We start from the raw sequence: 24970 nt of genomic DNA, 5'->3' as shown, positions 1-24970 counted from the left end.
GACACACACACGCACAGCCCCACTGTATAATGACACACACACGCACAGCCCCACTGTATAATGACACACACACACGCACAGCCACACTGTATAATGGCATACACACACAGCCCCACTGTATAATGGCATACACACACGCACAGCCCCACTGTATAATGACACACACGCACAACCCCACTGTATAATGACACACACACGCACAGCCCCACTGTATAATGACACATGCACAGCCCCACTGTATGACAGGCACACGCACAGCCCCACTGTATAATGACAAACACACACAGCCCCACTGTATAATGACATACACACACCCACAGCCCCACTGTATAATGACACACATGCACAACCCCACTATATAATGACAGGCACACGCACAGCCCCACTGTATGACACACACAGCCCCACTGTATGACACACACACACGCACAGCCCCACTGTATAATGACACCCACAGCCCCACTGTATAATGACACCCACACACCCCCACTGTATGACACACACAGCCCCACTGTATAATGACACACACACACGCACAGCCCCACTGTATAATGACACACACACAGCCCCACTGTATGACAGGCACATGCACAGCCCCACTGTATAATGACAGGCACACGCACAGCCCCACTGTATAATGACAGGCACACGCACAGCCCCACTGTATAATGACACACACACAGCCCCACTGTATAATGACACACACACGCACAGCCCCACTGTATAATGACACACACGCACAGCCCCACTGTATAATGACACACACACACGCACAGCCACACTGTATAATGGCATACACACACAGCCCCACTGTATAATGGCATACACACACGCACAGCCCCACTGTATAATGACACACACGCACAACCCCACTGTATAATGACACACACACGCACAACTGTATAATGACACACACACGCACAGCCCCACTGTATAATGACACATGCACAGCCCCACTGTATGACAGGCACACGCACAGCCCCACTGTATAATGACAAACACACACCCACAGCCCCACTGTATAATGACACACACGCACAACCCCACTATATAATGACAGGCACACGCACAGCCCTACTGTATGACACGCACAGCCCCACTCTATAATGACACACACACGCACAGCCCCACTGTATAATGACACACACACAGCCCCACTATATAATGACATACACACACACACACATGTACAGCCCCACTGTATAATGACACACACACGCACAGCCCGACTGTATAATGACACACACACACACACACACGCAACAGCACCACTCTATAATGACAGGCACACGCACGGCCCCACTGTATGACAGGCACACGCACGGCCCCACTGTATAATGACAGGCAAACGCACGGCCCCACTGTATAATGACAGGCACACGCACGGCCCCACTGTATAATGACACACATGCACAGCCCCACTGTATAATGACAAACACACACAGCCCCACTGTATAATGACAGGCACACACACGGCCCCAATGTATAATGACAGGCACACGCACGGCCCCACTGTATAATGACACACACACACACAGCCCCACTGTATAATGACAGGCACAAGCACAGCCCCACTATATAATGACAGGCACACGCTCGGCCCCACTGTATAGTGACACACACACGCACGGCCCCACTGTATAATGACACACACACTCACACACAGCCCCCCTCTGTATAATGACAGGCACACGCACAGCCCCACTATATAATGACAGGCACACGCACGGCCCCACTGTATAATGACACGCACATGCATGGCCCCACTGTATAATGACAGGCACATGCACGGCCCCACTGTATAATGACACACACACACACACACCCATTGTATAATGACAGGCACACGCACGGCCCCACTATATAATGACAGGCACACGCACGGCCCCACTGTATAATGACACGCACACGCACGGCCCCACTGTATAGTGACACACATGCAGCTCACAGATGCACGCAGCACACACACGCACGCAGCTCACAGATGCACGCAGCACACACACGCACGCAGCTCACACACACGCACGCAGCTCACACACACGCACGCAGCTCACACACACGCACGCACGCAGCTCACACACACGCACGCAGCTCACACACACACGCACGCAGCTCACACACACGCACGCAGCTCACACACACACATGCACGCAGCTCACACGCACACATGCACGCAGCTCACACACACACACACACTCTCCTCATACACACACACACTCTCTCCTCATACACACACACACACACTCTCTCCTCATACACACACAGACACTCTCCTCTGTGGTGCAGGGGCGGCTGATGTCCATGTCCAGCTTTTCAGTTTCTCCTGCTCACAGCTCTGCACTGTCCCGGCACTTCCCCCATCTCTCCTTCTCTGCCGGGATAGCAGATAAGAGCAGGAGAAGCCGGAGCTCCGTGCACACACAGGCGGGTATGCCGGTATGCTGACCTTTCATCTTGGCTGCTGGCTCTCTCCCTCAGAGTGGCAGTGGCGCATAGGAGCCTGCTCATCACATACCCCTGCAGCTTGCATGTTAGGGCTGCTGGCGGGATGACACCATCGCGCACTACAGGTGCGCTATGTATTAGTCACTGCCAGTCCTCCAACGGCCCTGTGCAGCTGCTTAGACACCGGCCCGGGGGGCATATGCATTTCTGCCACCTGGGCCAGCCCGCGCCTGGTCCCAGTGATGAACATGCTTTGGTTCAACATGTGCTTATCTGCTTATCAACCCAAGACAAAAGCAAAAGACCTTGTGAAGATGATGGCGGAAGCTAGTAAGATTGTATCAATATCCACAGTGAAACGAGTACTGTATCAACATGGGCAGAAAGGCCACTCTGCCAGGAAGAAGCCATTACTCCACAAGAAACATAAAAAAGCCAGCTTAATGTTTGCAAATGCACACAGGAACAAAGACCTTACATTTTGGAGACATGTCCTGTGGTCTGATAAAATTAAAATGCAACTTTTGTGGCATAATGACCATCGTTACGTTTGGAGAAAAAAGGGAGAAGCTTGGAAGCCTAAGAACACCATCCCAACTGTGAAACATGGTGGTAGCAACATCATGCTGTGAGGTTGTTTTGCTGCAGTAGAGACTGGTTCACTTCACAAAATAGATGACATCATGAGAAAAGAAGATTATATGGCAATACTGAAGCAATATCTCAAAACATCAGCCAGGAAGTTAATGCTTGGACGGAAATGGGTCCTCCAAATGGACAATGAATACTGCCAAAATGGTAACAAAGTGGCTAAAGGATAACAAAGTCAATGTTTTGGAGGGGCCATCACAAAGACCTAATCTCAATCCTATTGAAAATTTATGGTCAAAGCGGAAAAGGCAGGTGTGAGCAAGGCGACCTACAAATCTGGAACAGTTACACCAGTTTTGTCAGGAGGAATGGGCCCAAATTTCAACCAACTATTGTGAGAAGTTTGTGGATAGATATCCCCAAACGTTTGACCCAAGCCATTCAGTTCAAGGGCAATGGTACCAAATCCTAATGAAATGTATGTAAACTTTTGACTTTCCAGTAAGTAATAAAAATGCCTTAAAACATTCTCTCATTCTGGCATTTGGCAAATATTAATAATTATGGTAATCCTAATTGACCTAAAGCAGGAAAGATTTATTCTGATTTCATGTCAGATATTGGGAAAAAGCCGGATTACTCACCGGTAATACTCTTTTAGTGAGTCCACGACAGCACCCCACTGGAGAGAGGGATCCGCCCCGCAGGAACAGGAAACCTACCGAGAAATAAAAGGGGGCGGTCCGCCTCTCCTCCTCAGTTTTGATTTCAGAGTACCCGGAGGACCGCCAGTATTAGGCATATATAATTTATTTCATTTTCAAACTTATTTGCTCATATATGATTAAAAGAATTTTACTCAATAGTAAGTACTATATTAATATAGGGAGGGATATAAGAGGGTGCTGTCGTGGACTCACTAAAATAGTATTACCGATGAGTAATCCGGCTTTTTCCCTTTCGCCACGACAGCACCCCACTGGAGATCTTACAGAGACCATCACCTAGGGGGGGGACCACCGTGCTGAGGACAGTCCTGCCAAAGTCTAGGTCAGAAGTTGACGATAGGTCAAGCCTATAGTGATTATAGAATGTAGAGGGATTTGACCAAGTTGCCGCCTTACATATAGTCTCAATTGGGACCTCTCCCCTTTCTGCCCAGGAGGATGCCATAGCTCTGGTAGAGTGCGCTGTTATGCCTTCCGGAGGGTTTTCTTTACTCGCGGAATAGGCCAGTCTGATAGACTCTCTGATCCACCGGGATAACGTGCTTTTCGTTATTCCATGACCCTTCTTGTGACCCTGGAAGGAAATAAACAGAGCCCTACACTGTCGCCAGCTACAGGTTCTTTCAATGTACTTTAACACTACTCTTTTAACATCTAGAGTGTGGTACTTTTGTTCTTCAGGAGTGGAAGGATTACTGAAGAAAGTGGGCAAGATTATTTCCTGAGACCTATGGAATGTCTTAGGTACTTTGGGAAGGTAGGAAGGGTCTGGTTTAAGGACCAACTTATCCTGAAAGGTTAACAGGAAAGGTGGATCTATAGAGAGTGCTTGGATGTCACTGATTCTCCTGGCTGAAGTCAGTGCTACCAAGAGGGCCGTTTTTAGTGATAGATTCAATACCAATCAAGATCCTATTGGTTCAAATGGAGAGTCTGTTAGGGCTTGTAAAACTAAGTTTAGATCCCAGGGAGGAACTCTAGGTATATTAACTGGATTTATCCGTTCACAGGCTGTAATAAATCGGGATACCCATCTATTCCCCGCAATGTTATGGCCATAGAGAGCTCCTAGTGCTGAAACATGAACTTTTAAGGTGTTTGCAGTTAAACCTAGTTCTCTCCCTTTTTGAAGAAATTCCAGGATAGACTGTATCGGAATTTCTGACGTGTTTGAAGATGTATGGAATTGTAGGAATTTCTTCCATATTTTTGTGTAAATCTTTGTAGTGGAAGGTTTTCTACTCTGGAGGAGCGTGTTTATCAATCCCTCCGAGAACCCCCTTGATTTTAGCATCTGCCTCTCAAATTCCAGGCCGTGAGATGTAGACTGTCCACTTGAGGGTGGAAAAACGGACCTTGGAAGAGAAGATTGGGTGTTGAGGGGAGGACCCAAGGATCTGAGACCGACATGGTTTGCAGCCACGAGAACCATGGTCTCTTGGGCCAGAATGGAGCTATTAGTATCACCCTCGCTCCTTCGGTTCTGATTTTGCGAATGACTTGGGGCAGCAGTATGATCGGCGGAAAAGCATATGCTAGACTGAACTGCCAAGGGGCTTGGAGAGGGTCTAGAATGTCCGGATGATCCGCTAGAGATAGGGAGGCAAATTTCCGGACTTTTTTGTTTCTCCTTGTGGCGAAGAGATCTACTTGAGGTTGACCCCATAGGGATACTATATCTCGAAAAATCTGCTGGTTTAGGCACCACTCTCCTTGTTTCACGGTGTGTCGACTTAAGAAGTCTGCCTGCTGGTTGTTTTCCCCTCTTATGTGCAGTGCAGTAAGGGATGTTAGGTGACTTTCTGCTAGATTCAGGATTTCTGTAGCAGAAGACATCAGAGTCTCTGATCGCGTGCCTCCTTGCCTGTTTAGATACGCCACTGTGGTGGTGTTGTCGGACAGGATTCTGACGTCTTTCCCTCGTAGCTGTGGGAGAAAATGGCATAAGGCGTATTTTACTGCATTTAATTCTTTAACATTAGAGGAATAGCAGCTTTCCTCCATGTTCCATAACCCTTGGCAAAAATCATTCCCCATATGAGCGCCCCATCCATGAGGACTGGCGTCCGTGGTTATGGTATGAGATGGCGTTATTATCCATGGAACACCACTCATTAAATGGTCTGAATTCAGCCACCACGTTAAGGAAGTTAAAACTTCCTGAGATAAGGTTATTTTCACATTTAGGTGACCAGATAACCGTCTATCTTCTTGTAAAATCTGGTGTTGCAGTGTACGGGTATGATGTTGAGCCCATTTTACCGCAGTATACAAGAGATAAGAGATCCTAGTAAGGACATAGCTTGTCTTAGGGATATACGTGGATTGTTTATCGCCGCTAGGACTTTGTGTTTGATCAGTAGTATTTTTACCTGAGGCAGGAGACACTTTTGAGATACGGAGTCTAGATGGAACCCCAAGAACGCCTGGCAGGATAGCGGAGTGAGTCTGGATTTGTTGGTATTGATTATCCAGCCTAAATCCTGTAGAGAGGAAATTGCATGAGCCAAACGATCAGCACACTGAGTAACTGAATTTCCAATGACCAAAAAGTCATCCAGATAGGGAACAATTAAGGTTTCTTTTTGGCGAAGGTAGGCCATCACCTCTAGCATTATCTTGGTAAAGATCCTCGGTGCTGTTGAAAGGCCGAAGGGCATGGCTGTATATTGGAAATGATGAATCTCGCCGTTGATTGTCACTGCTACTCTGAGGTACTTTTGGTATCTGTCATGGATAGGGAGATGATAATAAGCATCTTTCAAATCAATGCCCCCCATCATACAGTTTGGAAAGAGGACACAAAAGAGAATAGTAAAACCAAAAACACTCAGTTTGAAAAAATTATTGCAGTAATCCGCAAGTGCTAGTAAAAGATGTAAAAAACAGGGTATTTGGTTGATACGTTTTTTGCAAAAAATGTATACTAAGCTGCTCTACCAATCTTCACGGTATACCCTTATCAGAGCAGTCCTAACTAATGTATGCAATCCCTATCTGATGTATTTAAAAACCTGATCATCTGTATATTACCTGTGTGAACAGGGTTCAGAGAGGAAAAATCCATGTGTGCATACAGAGTAGAACAGCTTTTGTGCAGATAGCCCAAGAGGAGTGGTGGAACTCCCCAGTCTTGTAGACACAAGAGAACAATTATGGAAACAGGAACACATGGGCTACTTGCACCGTGAACAAGTCTGTAGGATCATGTTCACACACCACCAAGAAACCTGAAGACACAAAAGAGAATAGTAAAACCAAAAACACTCAGTTTGAAAAAATTATTGCAGTAATCCGCAAGTGCTAGTAAAAGATGTAAAAAACAGGGTATTTGGTTGATACGTTTTTTGCAAAAAATGTATACTAAGCTGCTCAGTTTGGAAAGAGGAGTTTCATAGTGGATCTAATGGATTCCATCTTAAATGTATGGTTTTTGACAAATGAATTGAGCTTTTTAAGGTTTATGATGGTCCTGAAAGAACCGTCGGGTTTAGAAATTAGGAATAAGGGAGAGTAGAATCCTCTGCCTTCCTGTCCCTTGGGGACTTGGACTAAAACCCGCTTTGATAATAGGGTTTGAATTTCTAGCTCTAGAGCCTGCTGTTGTGCGGGCGAGCTGAGGGATGTTATAATATATGACTCGTGGGGAACACGAGAGAATTGTAGTTTAATTCCATCTCGGATGATGTTTAAAACCCACGAGCTAGATGTTACTTTTTCCCATTGGGTGGCGAAAAATTTCAGTCTGCCCCCTACTGGTATATCCTCAGAATTTATTGTCTTTTGGGGGGTTGGGTCTTCTAAACATGGTACCTCTTTGCCTGTCCTCTTTAGTAGTCCATGTTGTAGACCTATCCGTTTGCCTCCTTTTACCAAACGGTCTCCTCTTAAAGGCTCTCCTGTAAAAGGGAATAGAGGAATCAGGGAAAGCTTTCTTCCTGTCCTTTGCCTTTTTGAGTATCTCATCTAAGGTCTTGCCAAAGAGGTACTCACCCTCGCATGGGATTGCGCATATTTTGGATTTAGACTGCGCGTCCCCTTTCCAGCTTTTCATCCAAAGTGCGCGTCTTGCATTATTCACAAGACCTGCGGATCTCGCTGCTAACCGAAGAGAGTCGGCAGATGCGTCCGCCATAAAAGCTGCTGCTCCACGTATTAAGGGGATGGCCGCTCGAAGTTTCTCTCTCGAAACTTTATTTTGACCGGCAGCGCAGGTGCTGGCTACTGCAGGTTTAAAAATTCCAGTAGCCGCCTCCCAAGATCGCTTAAGGGATGATTCAGCTTTGCGATCTAATGGATCGACCAGAAGTCCCGCATCCTCCACAGGCAGAGTGGATTGCTTGGAGGTAGAAGCTACGGCTGCATCGACCTTAGGCACTTTGGTCCATGTAAGGAGCTCCTCATCACTAAACGGATATTTACGTTTAGACGCGGAGGGCAAAAAGCTTCTTTGATCCTGCTTCTCCCACTCTCTTTTAATTAATGCTTTCACCGCTGGTATAACCGGAAAACATCTCCTCTTTCTCTCTGCCAAACCCGCAAACATAATTTCCTGCGTGGTTTGCGCACCCTTTACCTCCTCACACCCCATGGTATTGCGGATTGATTTTACCAAGTTGTCCACACTGTCTAAGGGGAAACATGAACGCCCCTCGATTTCTGAGGAAGATGATGATGATGATGATGATGATGATAGGGAGGCTTCTGACAGTACCGTCTGGTCACTTTCGGAGTCTGACATAAGTGTTGGTGTTTTGGACTTAGCTTTACGCGGTTTTTCCTGGGTCATATTTTTAAGCTCCTCTCTAATAATGGCCCGTAAGTCCGTAACGGACACTGTCGCTCCCTGAGTTGTTTCCTTAAAACAGTCTTTGCACTGTTTTTTGGGGTATGAGTCCGGAAGGGGCTGGCTACACAAGGCACATTCCTTATGCTTGGACTTTTGTCGTTTTTTAGACTGGGCGTAATAAGTAGCGAGAGAGAGAGAAAAGAGAGAGAAATAGGGAGACAGCGTCAGCTTAATAGGCAGAGTTTAAACACTCACCCAGTGAAGCGAATAGTACCGGATCAGAAGGCCGAGATCCTGTTCTGGAACCGTCACTCTTACGAGCAGACTCCGAGGATCCTTTGGTGTGATCTTTGGGGGGCACTGGATCTCCAGCTGTGGGGTCCATGGCACCTGGGGATGACATCTCTGCATCGCCGCATTATTGTTTCTGGGCGTTTTTAAATAGTGCGCCCTTTTTCCTCTTTTTTTTTTTCCCCGCTGCGCAATGCGCATGCGCGAGTTGCCGCTGGCTCCCCCGCCCCAGATCCGGCCTAGGCGCCCCGGAAGTGACTCCTTCAGTTCCGGGGTAGCCAGTATTGCGGCGGTCGGCGCATGCGCGGTCCGGGATTCAGCGCCGAACCGCAATGGAGGTTCTCTTACCCGGCTCCTTGCCGCACCGCACGCCGGAGAAGACGCCGGGCGGCCCTCCCCGGACCCGGCCGTCTGCTCCATCCACCAGCTGAACTCCCCCGACGCTGCTTCTGAGCTGCAGTCCCTGCCGTTCTCACGGACACCGCACTGGCGGCATGCTAGCCCAGGTATGTTGAAGTCGTCCTGTCGTTCCTGGATTGTTCCCGCAGGAACAGGAAACCTAAACTGAGGAGGAGAGGCGGACCGCCCCCTTTTATTTCTCGGTAGGTTTCCTGTTCCTGCGGGGCGGATCCCTCTCTCCAGTGGGGTGCTGTCATGGCGAAAGGGAAAAACATGCATATGTGTCTTTTTATATATAGTGTATGTAACTTCTGGTTTCAACTGTATATGAGTTTTGGGATTCTGTTCTGAGGAGTGATGAAACAAAAGAGTAACATTTTTGGCATATGCATCAACGTTTTGGCTGAAAAAGGAGAAATGAAGCATATGCTGAAACATACATACTGCCTACACTGAAGCACAGTGGTGGCTCGATGTTGCCTACATTGAATCATGGAGGTGGCTCAGTGATGCCCTGAGACTGCACTGCTTCCTCTAGCACTGGAAACCTGCAGCATGTGGGGGGTAGGATGAATTCAATCAAATCCTAGAAGAAATCCCATGCCCTCTGTGAACAAGCTTAAGGTGTCATTGGACCTTCCAACAGGAAAATTATCCCAAGTATACTCCAAAGTCCACCAAGGCCTGGTTTCAGAGGTCCTGGAGAATTTCCAAGCGTTCATCACAGTTGCCTGACTTGAACCCCATAAAAAATCTTAAGTTGAATATGAAGGAGGCAGTTGCAGCACACAAACCCAAGACCTGGAGATAAATTCTCAGGAACGCTGCCAGAACCTGGTGTCTGACTATGCATCCTGTTTGCGGCAAGTTATAACAGCTGGTTAACAGGTGCATTACTAAGTACTAAAGACACTTGTGATGAAGGGGTGAATAATTCGGAGATTGCGGTATTCATTAACAGGGGCTGTTTCTGATGTATTTGGAGGCACCACTTGTCATTAGCTGTGATCAGATATGGAAGTTGTTCTTGTCTGATTGGTTTATTGTAAACTGCAAGAAGTTTCCAAATGTTACTAATAAACTTAATTTCCAGAGTTGGGTAAATAATTTTCATTACAACCAGGGCTGTGGAGTCAGAGCCCATTTTGGTGGAATCGGAGTCAGAGTCGGTGTCATGGAAATTGAGGAGTCGGAGGTTTGGCTTACCGACTCCACAGCCCTGATTACAACTACAAAAGCAATGCTTCTGAGGCTGCCGTCACACTAGCAGTATATGGTCAGTATTTTACATCAGTATTTCTCAGCCAAAACCAGGAGTGGGTGATAAATGCAGAAGTGGTGCATATGTTTCTATTATACTTTTCCTCTAATTGTTCCACTCCTGGTTTTGCCTTACAAATACTGATGTAAAATACTGACCACATACTGATAGTGTGACGGCAGCCTAACGGTCCACAAAACCTGCGGTCAATGAATAAGGCAACTACTACCATATACACACACTGTCCACTATAGTGGGATTCATCAAAGCTTTTTTTACCAGATTTGTGGTGATGAAAGAGTTGACGTTCGCTACTCCATATATCTTACTCTAGCACATGCAGTTTTTGTGTCACCAGGTAAAAAGTGGCCAGTTTTTGTTCTCTTCACCACTTTTGATCCACTGATGGCCCTAATTATGCATTAAATGCATATATTTTGGGTTAAAAATCATTTTTGCAATTGAGTTTCTAAAAACTTTTTGCATTGTTTGCCTACCACAGCCTTTGTGTTGCACTGTCTATTACTGGCTGCAGAACGAGTCATCTGAGAATCAGTCAGTGCGCTCATTCTGACTGGAGACTATGTAAATCTTTTATCTGTCCTTTTCAGAACTCCGCTGTGCTGAATAATGAAAACAAAACCATAGAAAAGTTGGAGTGAACGTTGTGGTCATAAGTCAACTGAGAGGAGCTTAGAAAAACATTAACATTTAAACAGAAGAGGGTGCAGGGGCGGCCACGCAGACAGAAGAGGGTGCAGGGGCGGCCACGCAGACAGAAGAGGGTGCAGGGGCGGCCACGCAGACAGAAGAGGGTGCAGGGGCGGCCACGCAGACAGAAGAGGGTGCGGGCACAGACAGAAGAGGGTGCAGGGGCGGCCACGCAGACAGAAGAGGGTGCAGGGGCGGCCACGCAGACAGAAGAGGGTGCAGGGGCGGCCACGCAGACAGAAGAGGGTGCAGGGGCGGCCACGCAGACAGAAGAGGGTGCAGGGGCGGCCACGCAGACAGAAGAGGGTGCAGGGGCGGCCACGCAGACAGAAGAGGGTGCAGGGGCGGCCACGCAGACAGAAGAGGGTGCAGGGGCGGCCACGCAGACAGAAGAGGGTGCAGGGGCGGCCACGCAGACAGAAGAGGGTGCAGGGGCGGCCACGCAGACAGAAGAGGGTGCAGGGGCGGCCACGCAGACAGAAGAGGGTGCAGGGGCACAGACAAAAGAGGGTGCAGGGCCACAGGCAGTATGTATATTTCTGTGCCCCCTTTATGCATCAGTAACAGAAGATGCAGCTTGCTGCTCTTGAGGTGGGCACCCTACTAGTGGACCCCAGGTTGCACCAACAGTCCGTCTGCCCCGGCTCCTAGTTCTGATACTGGACTGAGTGCTACCAAATGGGAAGGACCAAGGCAGAAATTGGATCAGAGGTTGTTTAAAAAAAAATTGTAACATTGTAGACAATCCCGTTAATTACTTAGTGCTCATCTCAAGAACTGTGCCATACACAGAGTGTCCTCAGCTGTGGGGGCTGGGTCACCCCGTGTACCCCCAGTGCCACTATAGGAGGCTCCCAGCACTCACCATGCTCAGCTCCTCTCTGCTGCCCTGTTGTCACCCGGCACTGGACGCCAACAGCAGTTGTCTCCCTGGCAACCACCAGACACCGGAAAGGAAACTAGCCCCGCCCAATAGACGCACAGCGTCCCACAGACGCACTACTGTCGGAAGCCCCTCCCGGAAGTGACGCACGGCTACGCTGACGGCGTGCTGCTTATAGCAACACTGCGCTGACGTCGCCCCATGGACACGTAAGTCTCTCTGCGACCCTAGGGGCTCTCGGTGTCCCCTCTGTCGGTAATGGCGGCCTGTCAGTCTGGGCGCCGGGACTTCTCCTCAGTGTTAGTTCCGGGCCCTCCAGGACTCCGTGGCTTCCTGAGTGTAGTGATACCACAGCGGCCGCTCCTCACAGTGGTGCTTGCTGTGCTGGGCATTGGGTATCGCTGCTTAGGGGATGTCTAGGCTTTATAAAGACATGCCCATAACCCATGGGGGGCGCCATCCCATATACAAGGCTACTGGGGTCACCGCTCCGCACCGGCCTGCTGGGACTGACAAGTCTTACTACTGAGAGCTCGAGCTTTGTCGTTTCCTCTGATCTATGTTCTCGCACACACATATATCTAATATATAATTGCCTAGAATACTACTTCCTGCAATTTGTGCCAACTTCCTGTCCGGAGCTAATGTCCGGAGCTAAGTGACGTCAACAGTGTCCAGTGTCTGATTGGTTGCCGCCTGCTGCGAGCGACCAATCAGAAACGTGCCGTACTGTGACACACTCCGCCCGCCATTTTGGTGTGATTTTTGAATTTTTACCTCACAGCAAGTTTCTACTGCGTGGAGGCGGGCCCAGTGACGTTGCTCTTCAAGCTCCTGCCGAATTTCGTCAAAAAAATGATAATACCATTTACCAAAACTATATATATTTAGTTGTGAAGTGGTTCAGTGACATTTTCACACCAATTTTGAACTTTTGTTTGGTGTTTTCTCCATATACTGCCTATTATTTTTGTTCTTTCTTACTATTATTTATTAATTGTATTATTCTTACATTTGAATAAATAAAGTATATATGGATTCTAGACTCCCGATTCTTTAGAATCGGGCTGCCATCTAGTATATATATAATTGTCTAAGGGTCACTTCCATCTTTCTGTCTGTCTGTCACGGATATTCATTGGTCGCGGCCTCTGTCTGTCAAGGAAATCCAAGTCGTTGATTGGTCGCAGCAAAACAGCCACGACCAATCAGCGACGGGCACAGTCCAGAAGAAAATGGCCGCTCCTTATGCCACGGGTAACGTTACCGCTGCTATTAACCCTGTGTGTCCCCAACTTTTTACTATTGATGCTGCCTATGCGGCATCAATAGTCAAAAATGTAATGTTGAAAATAATTTAAAAAAAACAAAAAACCTGCTATACTCACCCTCCGTTGCCCGCCGAGCCGGCCGCCATCTTCCGTTCTCGGCGACGCATTGCGAAATTACCCAGAAGAAATAGCGGCCTCGCGAGACCGCTCAGTCATCTGGGTAATTTCGCAATGCATCCTGGGAACGGAAGATGGCAGCAGCCGCACGCTACAAGGGGCCCTCGGATCGGAAGGTGAGTATGTTTATTTTTTATTTTTTAACCTGTGACATACGTGGCTGGGCAATATACTACGTGGCTCTGTGCTGTATACTACGTCAGTGGGCAATATACTACGTCACTGGGCAATATACTACGTGGCTGGGCAATATACTACGTCACTGGGCAATATACTACGTGGCTCGGCAATATACTACGTGGCTGGGCAATATACTACGTGGCTCTTTGCTGTATACTACGTCGCTGTGCAATATACTACGTGACTGGGCAATATACTACGTCACTGGGCAATATACTACGTCACTGGGCAATATACTACGTGGCTGGGCAATATACTACGTCACTGGGCAATATACTACGTGGCTGGGCAATATACTACGTCACTGGGCAATATACTACGTGGCTCGGCAATATACTACGTGGCTGGGCAATATACTACGTGGCTCTTTGCTGTATACTACGTCGCTGTGCAATATACTACGTGACTGGGCAATATACTACGTCACTGGGCAATATACTACGTCACTGGGCAATATACTACGTGGCTGGGCAATATACTACGTGGCTGGGCAATATACTACGTCACTGGGCAATATACTATGTGGCTGGGCAATATACTACGTCACTGGGCAATATACTATGTGGCTGGGCAATATACTACGTCACTGGGCAATATACTACGTGGCTGGGCAATATACTACGTGGCTGGGCAATATACTACGTGGCTGGGCAATATACTACGTCACTGGGCAATATACTATGTGGCTGGGCAATATACTACGTCACTGGGCAATATACTATGTGGCTGGGCAATATACTACGTCACTGGGCAATATACTACGTGGACATGCATATTCTAGAATACCCGATGCGTTAGACTCGGGCCACCATCTGGTCTACTATATAATTGTCTAAGGGTCACTTCCGTCTTTCTGTCTGTTTGTCCTTCTGTCACGGATATTCATTACCTGTCTGTCATGGAAATCCAAGTCACTGATTGGTCGCGGCAAAACAGCCACGACCAATCAGCGACAGGCAAAGTCCGGAAGAAAACGGCCACTCCTTACTCCCCGCAGTCAGTGCCCAGCGCCTGCTTACTCCCTTCTGGTCACCGCTCACACAGGGTTAATGCTGACGGTAACGGACCGCGTTATGTCGTGGGTAACGCACTCCGTTACCGCTGTTATTAACCCTGTGTGTCCCCAACTTTTTACTATTGATGCTGCTTATGCGGCATCAATAGTAAAAAAAAATGTAATGTTAACAATAATAAAAAAACAAAAAACCTGCTATACTCACCCTCCGTTGTCCGCTGAGCCGCTCGCACCTCCATATTTTATGTTGCCCACACTGCTGTATACTACGTGGGCTGTGTTAGATACCGCGTGGCTGCTATATACTACATAGGCAGTGTTATATACTATGTGGGCTGTGTGATATACTCCGTGGGCTGTGCTAGATATTACGTGGCCACTGTTATATACTGTGTGGGCAGTGTTATACACTACCTGACTGGACAATATACTACGTGACTGGGCAATATACTACGTGGCTCTGTGCTGTATACTACGTGGCTCTGTGCTGTATACTACGTCGCTGGGCAATATGCTACGTGACTGGGCAATATACTACGTGGCTGGGCAATATACTACGTGGCTGGGCAATATACTACGTGACTGGGCAATATACTACGTGGCTCTGTGCTGTATACTACGTGGCTCTGCTGTATACTACGTGGCTCTGTGCTGTATACTACGTCGCTGGGCAATATACTACGTGACTGGGCAATATACTACGTGACTGGGCAATATACTATGTAGCTGGGCAATATACTACGTGGGCTGAGCAATATACAACGAGTCTGTGCTGTATACTATGACGCTGTGCAATATAGTACGTAGCTGGGCAATATACTACGTGACTGGGCAATATACTACGTGACTGGGCAATATACTACGTGACTGGGCAATATACTGCGTGGCTGGGCAATATACTGCGTGGCTGGGCAATATACTGCGTGGCTGGGCAATATACTACGTGGCTGGGCAATATACTACGTAGCTGAGCAATATACTACGTGGACATGCACATTCTAGAATACCCGATGCGTTAGAATCGGGCCACCATCTAGTATATATTTATATATATATATATACTATATAATTGTCTAAGGGTCACTTCCGTCTGTCTGTTTGTCACGGATATTCATTGGTCGCGGCCTCTGTCTGTCCTGGAAATCCAAGTCGCTGATTGGTTGCGGCAAAACAGCCACGACCAATCAGCGACGGGCACAGTCCGGAAGAAAATGGCCGCTCCTTACTACCCGCAGTCAGTGGCCGGCGCCCGCATACTCCCCTCCACTCACCGCTCACACAGGGTTAATGCCGGCGGTAACTGACCGCATTATGCCGCCGGTAACGCTCTCCGTTACCGCCGCTATGTGTCCCCAACCTTTTACTATTGATGCAGCATCAATAGTAAAAAAATGTAATGTTAAAGAAAACAAAACCTGCTATACTCACCCTCCGTTGTCCGCTGAGCCGCTCGCGCCTGCCGCCATCTTCCGTTCCCAGCGACGCATTGTGAAATTACCCAGAAGACTTAGCGGTCTCGTGAGACCGCTAAGTCATCTGGGTAATTTCGCAATGCATCCTGGGAACGGAAGATGGCTGCAGCCGCGCGCCTATCGCCGGAGCTCCGCTGGATCCCAGGAGGTGAGTATCTAACTATTTTTTATTTTAATTATTTTTTTTACAGGGATATGGTTCCCACACTGCTGTATACTACGTGGGCTGTGTTAGATACCGCGTGGCTCTGTGCTGTATACTACATAGGCAGTGTTTTATACTATGTGGGCTGTGTGATATACTTCGTGGGCTGTGCTATATATTATGTGGCCAGTGTTATATACTGCGTGGGCTGTGCTATATACTACGTGACTGGGCAGTATACTACGTGGCTCTGTGCTGTATACTACGTGGCTCTGTGCTGTATACTACGTAGCTGGGCAATATACTACGTGACTGGGCAATATACTACGTGGCTCTGTGCTGTATACTACGTGGCTCTGTGCTGTATACTACGTGGCTGGGCAATATACTCCGTGGCTGGGCAATATACTACGTGACTGGGCAATATACTACGTGGTTGGACAATATACTACGTGGCTCTGTGCTGTATACTACTTGGCTGGGCAATATACTACGTGGCTGGGCAATATACTCCGTGGCTGGGCTATATGCTACGTGGCTCTGTGCTGTGTACTATGTGGCTCTGTGCTGTATACTACATCGCTGGGCAATATACTACGTGACTCGGCAATATACTACGTAGCTGGGCAATATACTACGTGGACATGCATATTCTAGAATACCCGATGCGTTAGAATCGGGCCACCATCTAGTCTACTATATAATTGTCTAAGGGTCACTTCCGTCTGTCTTTCTGTCGCGGATATTCATAGGTCGCAGCCTCTGTCATGGAAATCCAAGTCGCTGATTGGTCATAGCAAAACGCCCACGACCATTGCCACGACCAATCAGCGACGGGTACAGTCCAGCGGCAAAATGGCCGCTCCTTCCTCCCCGCAGTCAGTGCCCGCTCCATACTCCCCTCCAGTCAGCCATCACACAGGGTTAATGGCCGCGTTATGCCGCGGTGTAACGCACTCCGTTACGCAGCTATTAACCCTGTGTGACCAACTTTTTACTATTGATGCTGCGTATGCAGCATAAATAGTAAAAAGATCTAATGTGACTAATAATAATAATAAAAAAAGCTTATTCTCACCCTCCGACGTGGCGCGCTGTTCTCGGCAGTGCAAGCGGCAGGTTCCGGTGCTAAGGATGCTATGCGAGAAGGACCTGCCATGACATCACGGTCGTGTGACCGCGACGTCATCACAGGTCCTGCGCTCATACCAACCCTGGGACCGGAAGCTACTGCGTGCACCGCACACAGGCGCCAGGACTTCAAGAAGCCTACGGAAGGTGAGTATATGTTTATTTTTTATTTTAAGTCTTTTTTTAACCATGCATATAGTGCCCACATTGCTATGTACTACGTGGGCTGTGTTACATACTGCTTGAGCTCTGTTATACACTACGTAGCTGTGCAATACACTACGTGACTGTTATATACTACATGGCCTGTGCAATATACTACGTGGCTTTACAATATACTACGTGGCTCTGCTATATACTACGTGGCTGACCAACATACTACGTAGCTGTACAACACACTACGTGGCTCTGTTATATACTACGTGGCTGTGTTATATACTACGTAGCTCTGCTATATACTACGTGGCTGACCAATATACTACGTACCTGTGCAATACAGTACGTAGCTGTGCAATACACTCGTGTGTGTGTGTGTGTATATATATATATATATGGTGTGTACACCATCTCGTGCGTGTGTGTATATACAGTGGGGCAAAAAAGTATTTTGTCAGTCAGCAATAGTGCAAGTTCCACCACTTAAAAAGATGAGAGGCGTCTGTAATTTACATCATAGGTAGACCTCAACTATGGGAGACAAACTGAGAAAAAAAAATCCAGAAAATCACATTGTCTGTTTTTTTTACATTTTATTTGCATATTATGGTGGAAAATAAGCATTTGGTCAGAAACAAAATTTCATCTCAATACTTTGTAATATATTCTTTGTTGGCAATGACAGAGGTCAAACGTTTTCTGTAAGTCTTCACAAGGTTGCCACACACTGTTGTTGGTATGTTGGCCCATTTCTCCATGCAGATCTCTAGAGCAGTGATGTTTTTGGCTTTTCGCTTGGCAACACGGACTTTCAACTCCCTCCAAAGGTTTTCTATAGGGTTGAGATCTGGAGACTGGCTAGGCCACTCCAGGACCTTGAAATGCTTCTTACGAAGCCACTCCTTCATTGCCCTGGCGGTGTCATGTTGAAAGACCCAGCCACGTTTCATCTTCAATGCCCTTGCTGATGGAAGGAGGTTTGCACTCAAAATCTCACGATACATGGCCCCATTCATTCTTTCATGTACCCGGATCAGTCGTCCTGGCCCCTTTGCAGAGAAACAGCCCCAAAGCATGATGTTTCCACCACCATGCTTTACAGTAGGTATGGTGTTTGATGGATGCAACTCAGTATTCTTTTTCCTCCAAACACGACAAGTTGTGTTTCTACCAAACAGTTCCAGTTTGGTTTCATCAGACCATAGGACATTCTCCCAAAACTCCTCTGGATCATCCAAATGCTCTCTAGCAAACTTCAGACGGGCCCGGACATGTACTGGCTTAAGCAGTGGGACACGTCTGGCACTGCAGGATCTGAGTCCATGGTGGCGTAGTGTGTTACTTATGGTAGGCCTTGTTACATTGGTCCCAGCTCTCTGCAGTTCATTCACTAGGTCCCCCCGTGTGGTTCTGGGATTTTTGCTCACCGTTCTTGTGATCATTCTGACCCCACGGGGTGGGATTTTGCGTGGAGCCCCAGATCGAGGGAGATTATCAGTGGTCTTGTATGTCTTCCATTTTCTAATTATTGCTCCCACTGTTGATTTCTTCACTCCAAGCTGGTTGGCTATTGCAGATTCAGTCTTCCCAGCCTGGTGCAGGGCTACAATTTTGTTTCTGGTGTCCTTTGACAGCTCTTTGGTCTTCACCATAGTGGAGTTTGGAGTCAGACTGTTTGAGGGTGTGCACAGGTGTCTTTTTATACTGATAACAAGTTTAAACAGGTGCCATTACTACAGGTAATGAGTGGAGGAAAGAGGAGACTCTTAAAGAAGAAGTTACAGGTCTGTGAGAGCCAGAAATCTTGATTGTTTGTTTCTGACCAAATACTTATTTTCCACCATAATATGCAAATAAAATGTTAAAAAAACAGACAATGTGATTTTCTGGATTTTTTTTCTCAGTTTGTCTCCCATAGTTGAGGTCTACCTATGATGTAAATTACAGACGCCTCTCATCTTTTTAAGTGGTGGAACTTGCACTATTGCTGACTGACTAAATACTTTTTTGCCCCACCGTGTGTATATATATATATATATATATATATATATATATATATATATATATATATATATACGGTATATATTATTTGTATAATGTTGGGACAGATACCACTTTGGTCACTTTTTGGGGAGGGGGATTTTGCTTTAATAACTTTTTCAGTATATATATACAGTCATGGCCAAAATTATTGACACCCCTGCAATTCTGTCAGATAATACTCATTTTCTTCCTGAAAATGATTGCAAACACAAATTGTTTGGTATTATTACCTTCATTTAATTTGTCTTAAATGAAAAAACACAAAAAGAATTGTCCTAAAGCCAAATTGGATATAATTCCACACCAAACTTAAAAAAGGGGGTGGACAAAAGTATTGGCACTGTTCGAAAAATCATGTGATGCTTCTCTAATTTGTGTAATTAACAGCACCTGTAACTTACCTGTGGCACCTAACAGGTGTTGGCATTAACTAAATCACACTTGCAGCCAGTTGACATGGATTAAAGTTGACTCAACCTCTGTCCTGTGTCCTTGTGTGTACCACATTGAGCATGGAGAAAAGAAAGAAGACCAAAGAACTGTCTGAGGACTTGAGAAACCAAATTGTGAGGAAGCATGAGCAATCTCAAGGCTACAAGTCCATCTCCAAAGACCTGAATGTTCCTGTGTCTACCGTGCTCAGTGTCATCAAGAAGTTTAAAGCCCATGGCACTGTGGCTAACCTCCCTAGATGTGGACGGAAAAGAAAAATTGACAAGAGATTTCAACGCAAGATTGTGCGGATGTTGGATACAGAACCTCGACTAACATCTAAACAAGTTCAAGCTGCCCTGCAGTCCGAGGGTACAACAGTGTCAACCCGTACTATCCATCGGCATCAGAATGAAAAGGGACTGTATGGTAGGAGACCCAGGAAGACCCCACTTCTTACCCCGAGACATAAAAAAGCCAGGCTGGAGTTTGCCAAAACTTACCTGAAAAAGCCTAAAACATTTTGGAAGAATGTTCTCTGGTCAGATGAGACAAAAGTAGAGCTTTTTGGGCAAAGGCATCAACATAGAGTTTACAGGAGAAAAAAAGAGGCATTCAAAGAAAAGAACACGGTCCCTACAGTCAAACATGGCGGAGGTTCCCTGATGTTTTGGGGTTGCTTTGCTGCCTCTGGCACTGAACTGCTTGACCGTGTGCATGGAATTATGAAGTCTGAAGACTACCAACAAATTTTGCAGCATAATGTAGGGCCCAGTCCCAGTGTGAGAAAGCTGGGTCTCCCTCAGAGGTCATGGGTCTTCCAGTAGGACAATGACCCAAAACACACTTCAAAAAGCACTAGAAAATGGTTTGAGAGAAAGCACTGGAGACTTCTAAGGTTGCCAGCAATGAGTCCAGACCTGAATCCCATAGAACACCTGTGGAGAGATCTAAAAATGGCAGTTTGGAGAAGGCACCCTTCAAATATCAGGGACCTGGAGCAGTTTGCCAAAGAAGAATGGTCTAAAATTCCAGCAGAGCATTGTAAGAAACTCATTGATGGTTACCGGAAGCGGTTGGTCGCAGTTATTTTGGCTAAAGGTTGTGCAACCAAGTATTAGGCTGAGGGTGCCAATACTTTTGTCTGGCCCATTTTTGGAGTTTTGTGTGAAATGATCAATGTTTTGCTTTTTGCTTCATTCTCTTTTGTGTTTTTTCATTTAAGACAAATTAAATGAAGATAATAATATCAAAGAATTTGTGTTTGCAATCATTTTCAGGAAGAAACTGAGTATTATCTGACAGAATTGCAGGGGTGTGAATACTTTTGGCCATGACTGTGTGTATGTATATATATATATATATATATATATATATACATATATATATATATATATATATACTAAATGGAGGCCCAATGCTATCGCATCGGGAGGGCGGTAATGTCGTGATGGGGGCAGACTTTGCATAATTGACAATCTCTGCACCCATGTGCGCAGCCCCGCTCTCCACCTACCATCCCGCATTCTCTCAGCAGCCCCGCTCTCCACCCACCGTCCTGCATTCTCTCCCAGCAGCCCCGCTCTCCACCCACCCTCCTACATTCTCTCCCAGCAGCCCCACTCTCCACCCACCCTCCTACATTCTCTCCCAGCAGCCCCACTCTCCACCCACCCTCCTACATTCTCTCCCAGCAGCCCCATTCTCCACCCACCCTCCTACATTCTCCCTCAGCAGCCCTGCTCTCCACCCACCGCCCCGCTTTCTCTCCCAGCAGCCCCACTCTCCACCCACCGCCCCGCATTCTCAGCAGCCCCGCTCTCCACCCACCGTCCCACATTCTCTTGCAGCAGGCCCGCTCTCCACCCATCGTCCCGCATTCTCTCTCAGCAGCCCCTCTCTCCACCCACCGTCCCACATTCTCTCTCAGCAGCCCCGCTCTCCACCCACCCTCCTACATTCTCTCTCAGCAGCCCCGCACTCCACCCACCGTCCCGCATTCTCTCTCAGCAGCCCCGCTCCCCACCCACCCTCCTACATTCTCAGTAGCCCCGCTCTCCACCCACTGTCCCGCATTCTCTCTCAGCAGTCCCGCTTTCAATCCACCGTTCCACATTCTCTCTCACTAGCCCCGCTCTCCACCCACGGTCCCGCATTCTCTCTCAGCAGCCCCGCTCTCCACCTACCGTCCCGCTTTCTCTATCACCAGTCCCTCTCTCCACCCACCCTCATACATTCTCTCTCAGCAGCTCCGCTCTCCACTCACCGTCCCGCATTCTCTCTCAGCAGCCCCGCTCTCCACCCACTGTCCCACATTCTCTCTCAGCAGCCCCGCTCTCCACCCACTGTCCCACATTCTCTCTCAGCAGCCCCGCTCTCCACCCACCATCCCGCATTCTCTCAGCAGCCCCGCTCTCCACCCACCCTCCTACATTCTCTCTCAGCAGCCCCACTCACCACCCACCGTCCCACATTCTCTCTCAGCAGCCCCGCTCTCCACCCACCGTCCCGCATTCTCTCTCAGCAGCCCCGCTCTCCATTCACCGTCCCGCATTCTCTCAGGAGCCCCGCTCTCCACTCACCGTCCCGCATTCTCTCTCAGCAGCCCCGCTCTCCACTCACCGTCCCGCATTCTCTCTCAGCAGCCCCGCTCTCCACCCACCGTTCCGCATTCTCTCTCCGCAGCCCCGCTCTCCACCTGCCGTCCCGCATTCTCAGCAGCCCCGCTCTCCACTCACCGTCCCGCATTCTCTCTCAGCAGCCCCGCTCTCCACCCACCATCCCGCATTCTCTCTCAGTAGCCCCGCTCTCCACCCACTGTCCCGCATTCTCAGCAGCCCCGCTCTCCACTCACCATCCCGCATTCTCTCAGCAGCCCTGCTCTCTACTCACCGTCCCACTGTGTTCTTTCACATACCCTGTGTCTACTGGCCGTCCTGCTTTCTCCCTCAGCAGCTCCACAGCCCAGCTGTCCATCCACCGTCACGCGCTCCCCTTCTGCAGCCCCACTCTACAATCACCGTCTCGCATTCTCCCTGCACAGCCCTGCTCTCTCCCTCCTCAGCCTCACTCTGCACATGCCATCCCACTCTGCACCCGCCGTCCCGCTCTCCACTCACCATCCCGCTCTGTCCCTCCGCAGCTTCTGTGTCCAATGGCCGTCCTGCTCTCTACCTCAGCAGCCAAGCTCTCAACCCGCGTCCTGATCTCTCCCTTAACAGCCCTGCTCTTCAGCTGCCATCACGCTCTCTTCTTCCGCAAACCCGCTCTCCATCCGCCGTCCTGCTCTCTCCCTCTGCAGCACCGTCGCAGCGGGGGGTCATATGATGACCTTGTGGTACTGCGCAAGGGCCTGGTACCACGAGTGGGTGCCATATTGGAATACCCATCACTTGGGTATTCCAGTATGGCGGTCGTCAAACTTCCGGTGCGGTGGATTGTGAGATTTGAGGACGTCCAGATGGAAGTGGATGACAGACAATTTAGGCAATTCTATAAATAGATTATAATATTTTTCGCAGCATGTCAATTCTTTGTGCAGATTCCGCAGCGTTTTACACATGTTCCATAATTGGAATCCACAGGTGTAAAAACGCAGGTGAAATCTGCACATAAACTGCACTAAAGCCGCGTGGAAAAATCAGCAACGTGTGCACATACCCTTAAAATCCAAGGATTGTACAAAAACAAATCATACCAAGAAGAAACATTTCACAACATACTCCACCTTTAATGTCACCTGTACAAATTCGTTGAGAAGCAAACTGAAATCATTTTGAGTGGGGGGAATAAAGTATCAAAAATAAAATAATGTGGTTGCATAAGTGGGAACACCCTCTTGTAATTAGGGATGCAGCTGTGTTCAGAATTAGGCAATCACATTTAAGCTCATGTTAAATAGTTATCATTACACAGCTGCCATTTAATTTTATTCGGAGTAACTCCATGTAACGTTTAGCCTTTCTAGTAGGGTTTTTCTGACATTTTCTTAGTTGCCTTTTACAGCAAAAGCAATGATATGTGAATAACTTACAACACAGCAAAGGGATTTCATTCTTTAACACCTTCACTATCTTTGACGTAGATATAGCTATTAGTGATGAGCGAGTATACTCGTTGCTCTGGTTTTCCCGAACATGCTCAGGTGACCTCCGGATATTTGTTAGTGCTCGGAGATTTAGTTTTTGTCGCCTCAGCTGCATGATTTACAGCTGCTAGCCAGCCTAAGTACATGTGGGGGTTGCCTGGTTGCTAGAGAATCCCCACATGTATTCAAGCTATCAGCTGTAAATCATGCAGCTGAGGCAACGAAAACTAAGTCTCTGAGCACTCACAAATACTCAGAGATCACCCGAGCAACAAGTATACTCCCTCATCACTAATAGCTGTACGTCATGGTTGGGAAGCGATTCCCTACCTATGACGTGTAGCTATGTCATGGCAATCACGCGGAGCACAGGATCTCCACTGGGTGCTCAACATAAGTTAAAGCCGAAACTCAGTTCTCGCAGGCAGGGTTGGTCCCTGCACCAACTCTGGTTGTTTAACCCCCTAGATACTGTAACCGTGGACTGCTGATGAGCCTGTTGGACCATGGCAGGAGCATGGTCTAAGTTGCTGGTGATTGTCAGTGTAAGGCCACATTCACACTATCAGTACTGAGTCAGTATTTTACATCAGACTTTGTTCCTCTCCCAGTTTTACAATCAGAGGAAAAGTATAATAGAAACTCATTTACCAATTCAGCATTTTTGACCCATTCCTGGTTTTGGCTTACAAATACTGATGTAAAATACTAACCAAATACTGATAGTGGGACCGTAGCCTAATGCTGATAGATATAATGCATT

General features: G+C 47.7%; 2 protein-coding genes across 3 annotated transcripts in view; one reads left to right on the top strand and one right to left on the bottom strand.

Annotated features, from left to right (window-relative positions):
- Positions 1-12200, bottom strand: part of NME7 (NME/NM23 family member 7) — a 373917-nt gene extending 361717 nt beyond the window's left edge. The window contains exon 1 of the mRNA XM_069761686.1: positions 12081-12200. Within this exon, the coding sequence (XP_069617787.1) occupies positions 12081-12083 (3 nt within the window). The 5' untranslated portion in view covers positions 12084-12200. The remainder of the gene's footprint in view (positions 1-12080) is intronic.
- The window catches only part of BLZF1 (basic leucine zipper nuclear factor 1), a 33740-nt gene continuing 20950 nt past the window's right edge, over positions 12181-24970 (top strand). Inside the window, exon 1 of one of the 2 annotated variants that reach the window (XM_069761684.1) lies at positions 12181-12307. The gene's annotated coding sequence lies outside the window, so the exon portion shown is untranslated. The remainder of the gene's footprint in view (positions 12308-24970) is intronic. The other variant, XM_069761685.1, reaches the window with a different exon arrangement.

This window comes from Ranitomeya imitator, chromosome 3 (assembly GCF_032444005.1).
Source record: "Ranitomeya imitator isolate aRanImi1 chromosome 3, aRanImi1.pri, whole genome shotgun sequence".
Classification (NCBI taxonomy): Eukaryota; Metazoa; Chordata; class Amphibia; order Anura; family Dendrobatidae; genus Ranitomeya; species Ranitomeya imitator.
The sequence above is the reverse complement of the archived record's forward strand: the minus strand, read 5'-3'. Positions and strand labels throughout refer to the sequence as shown.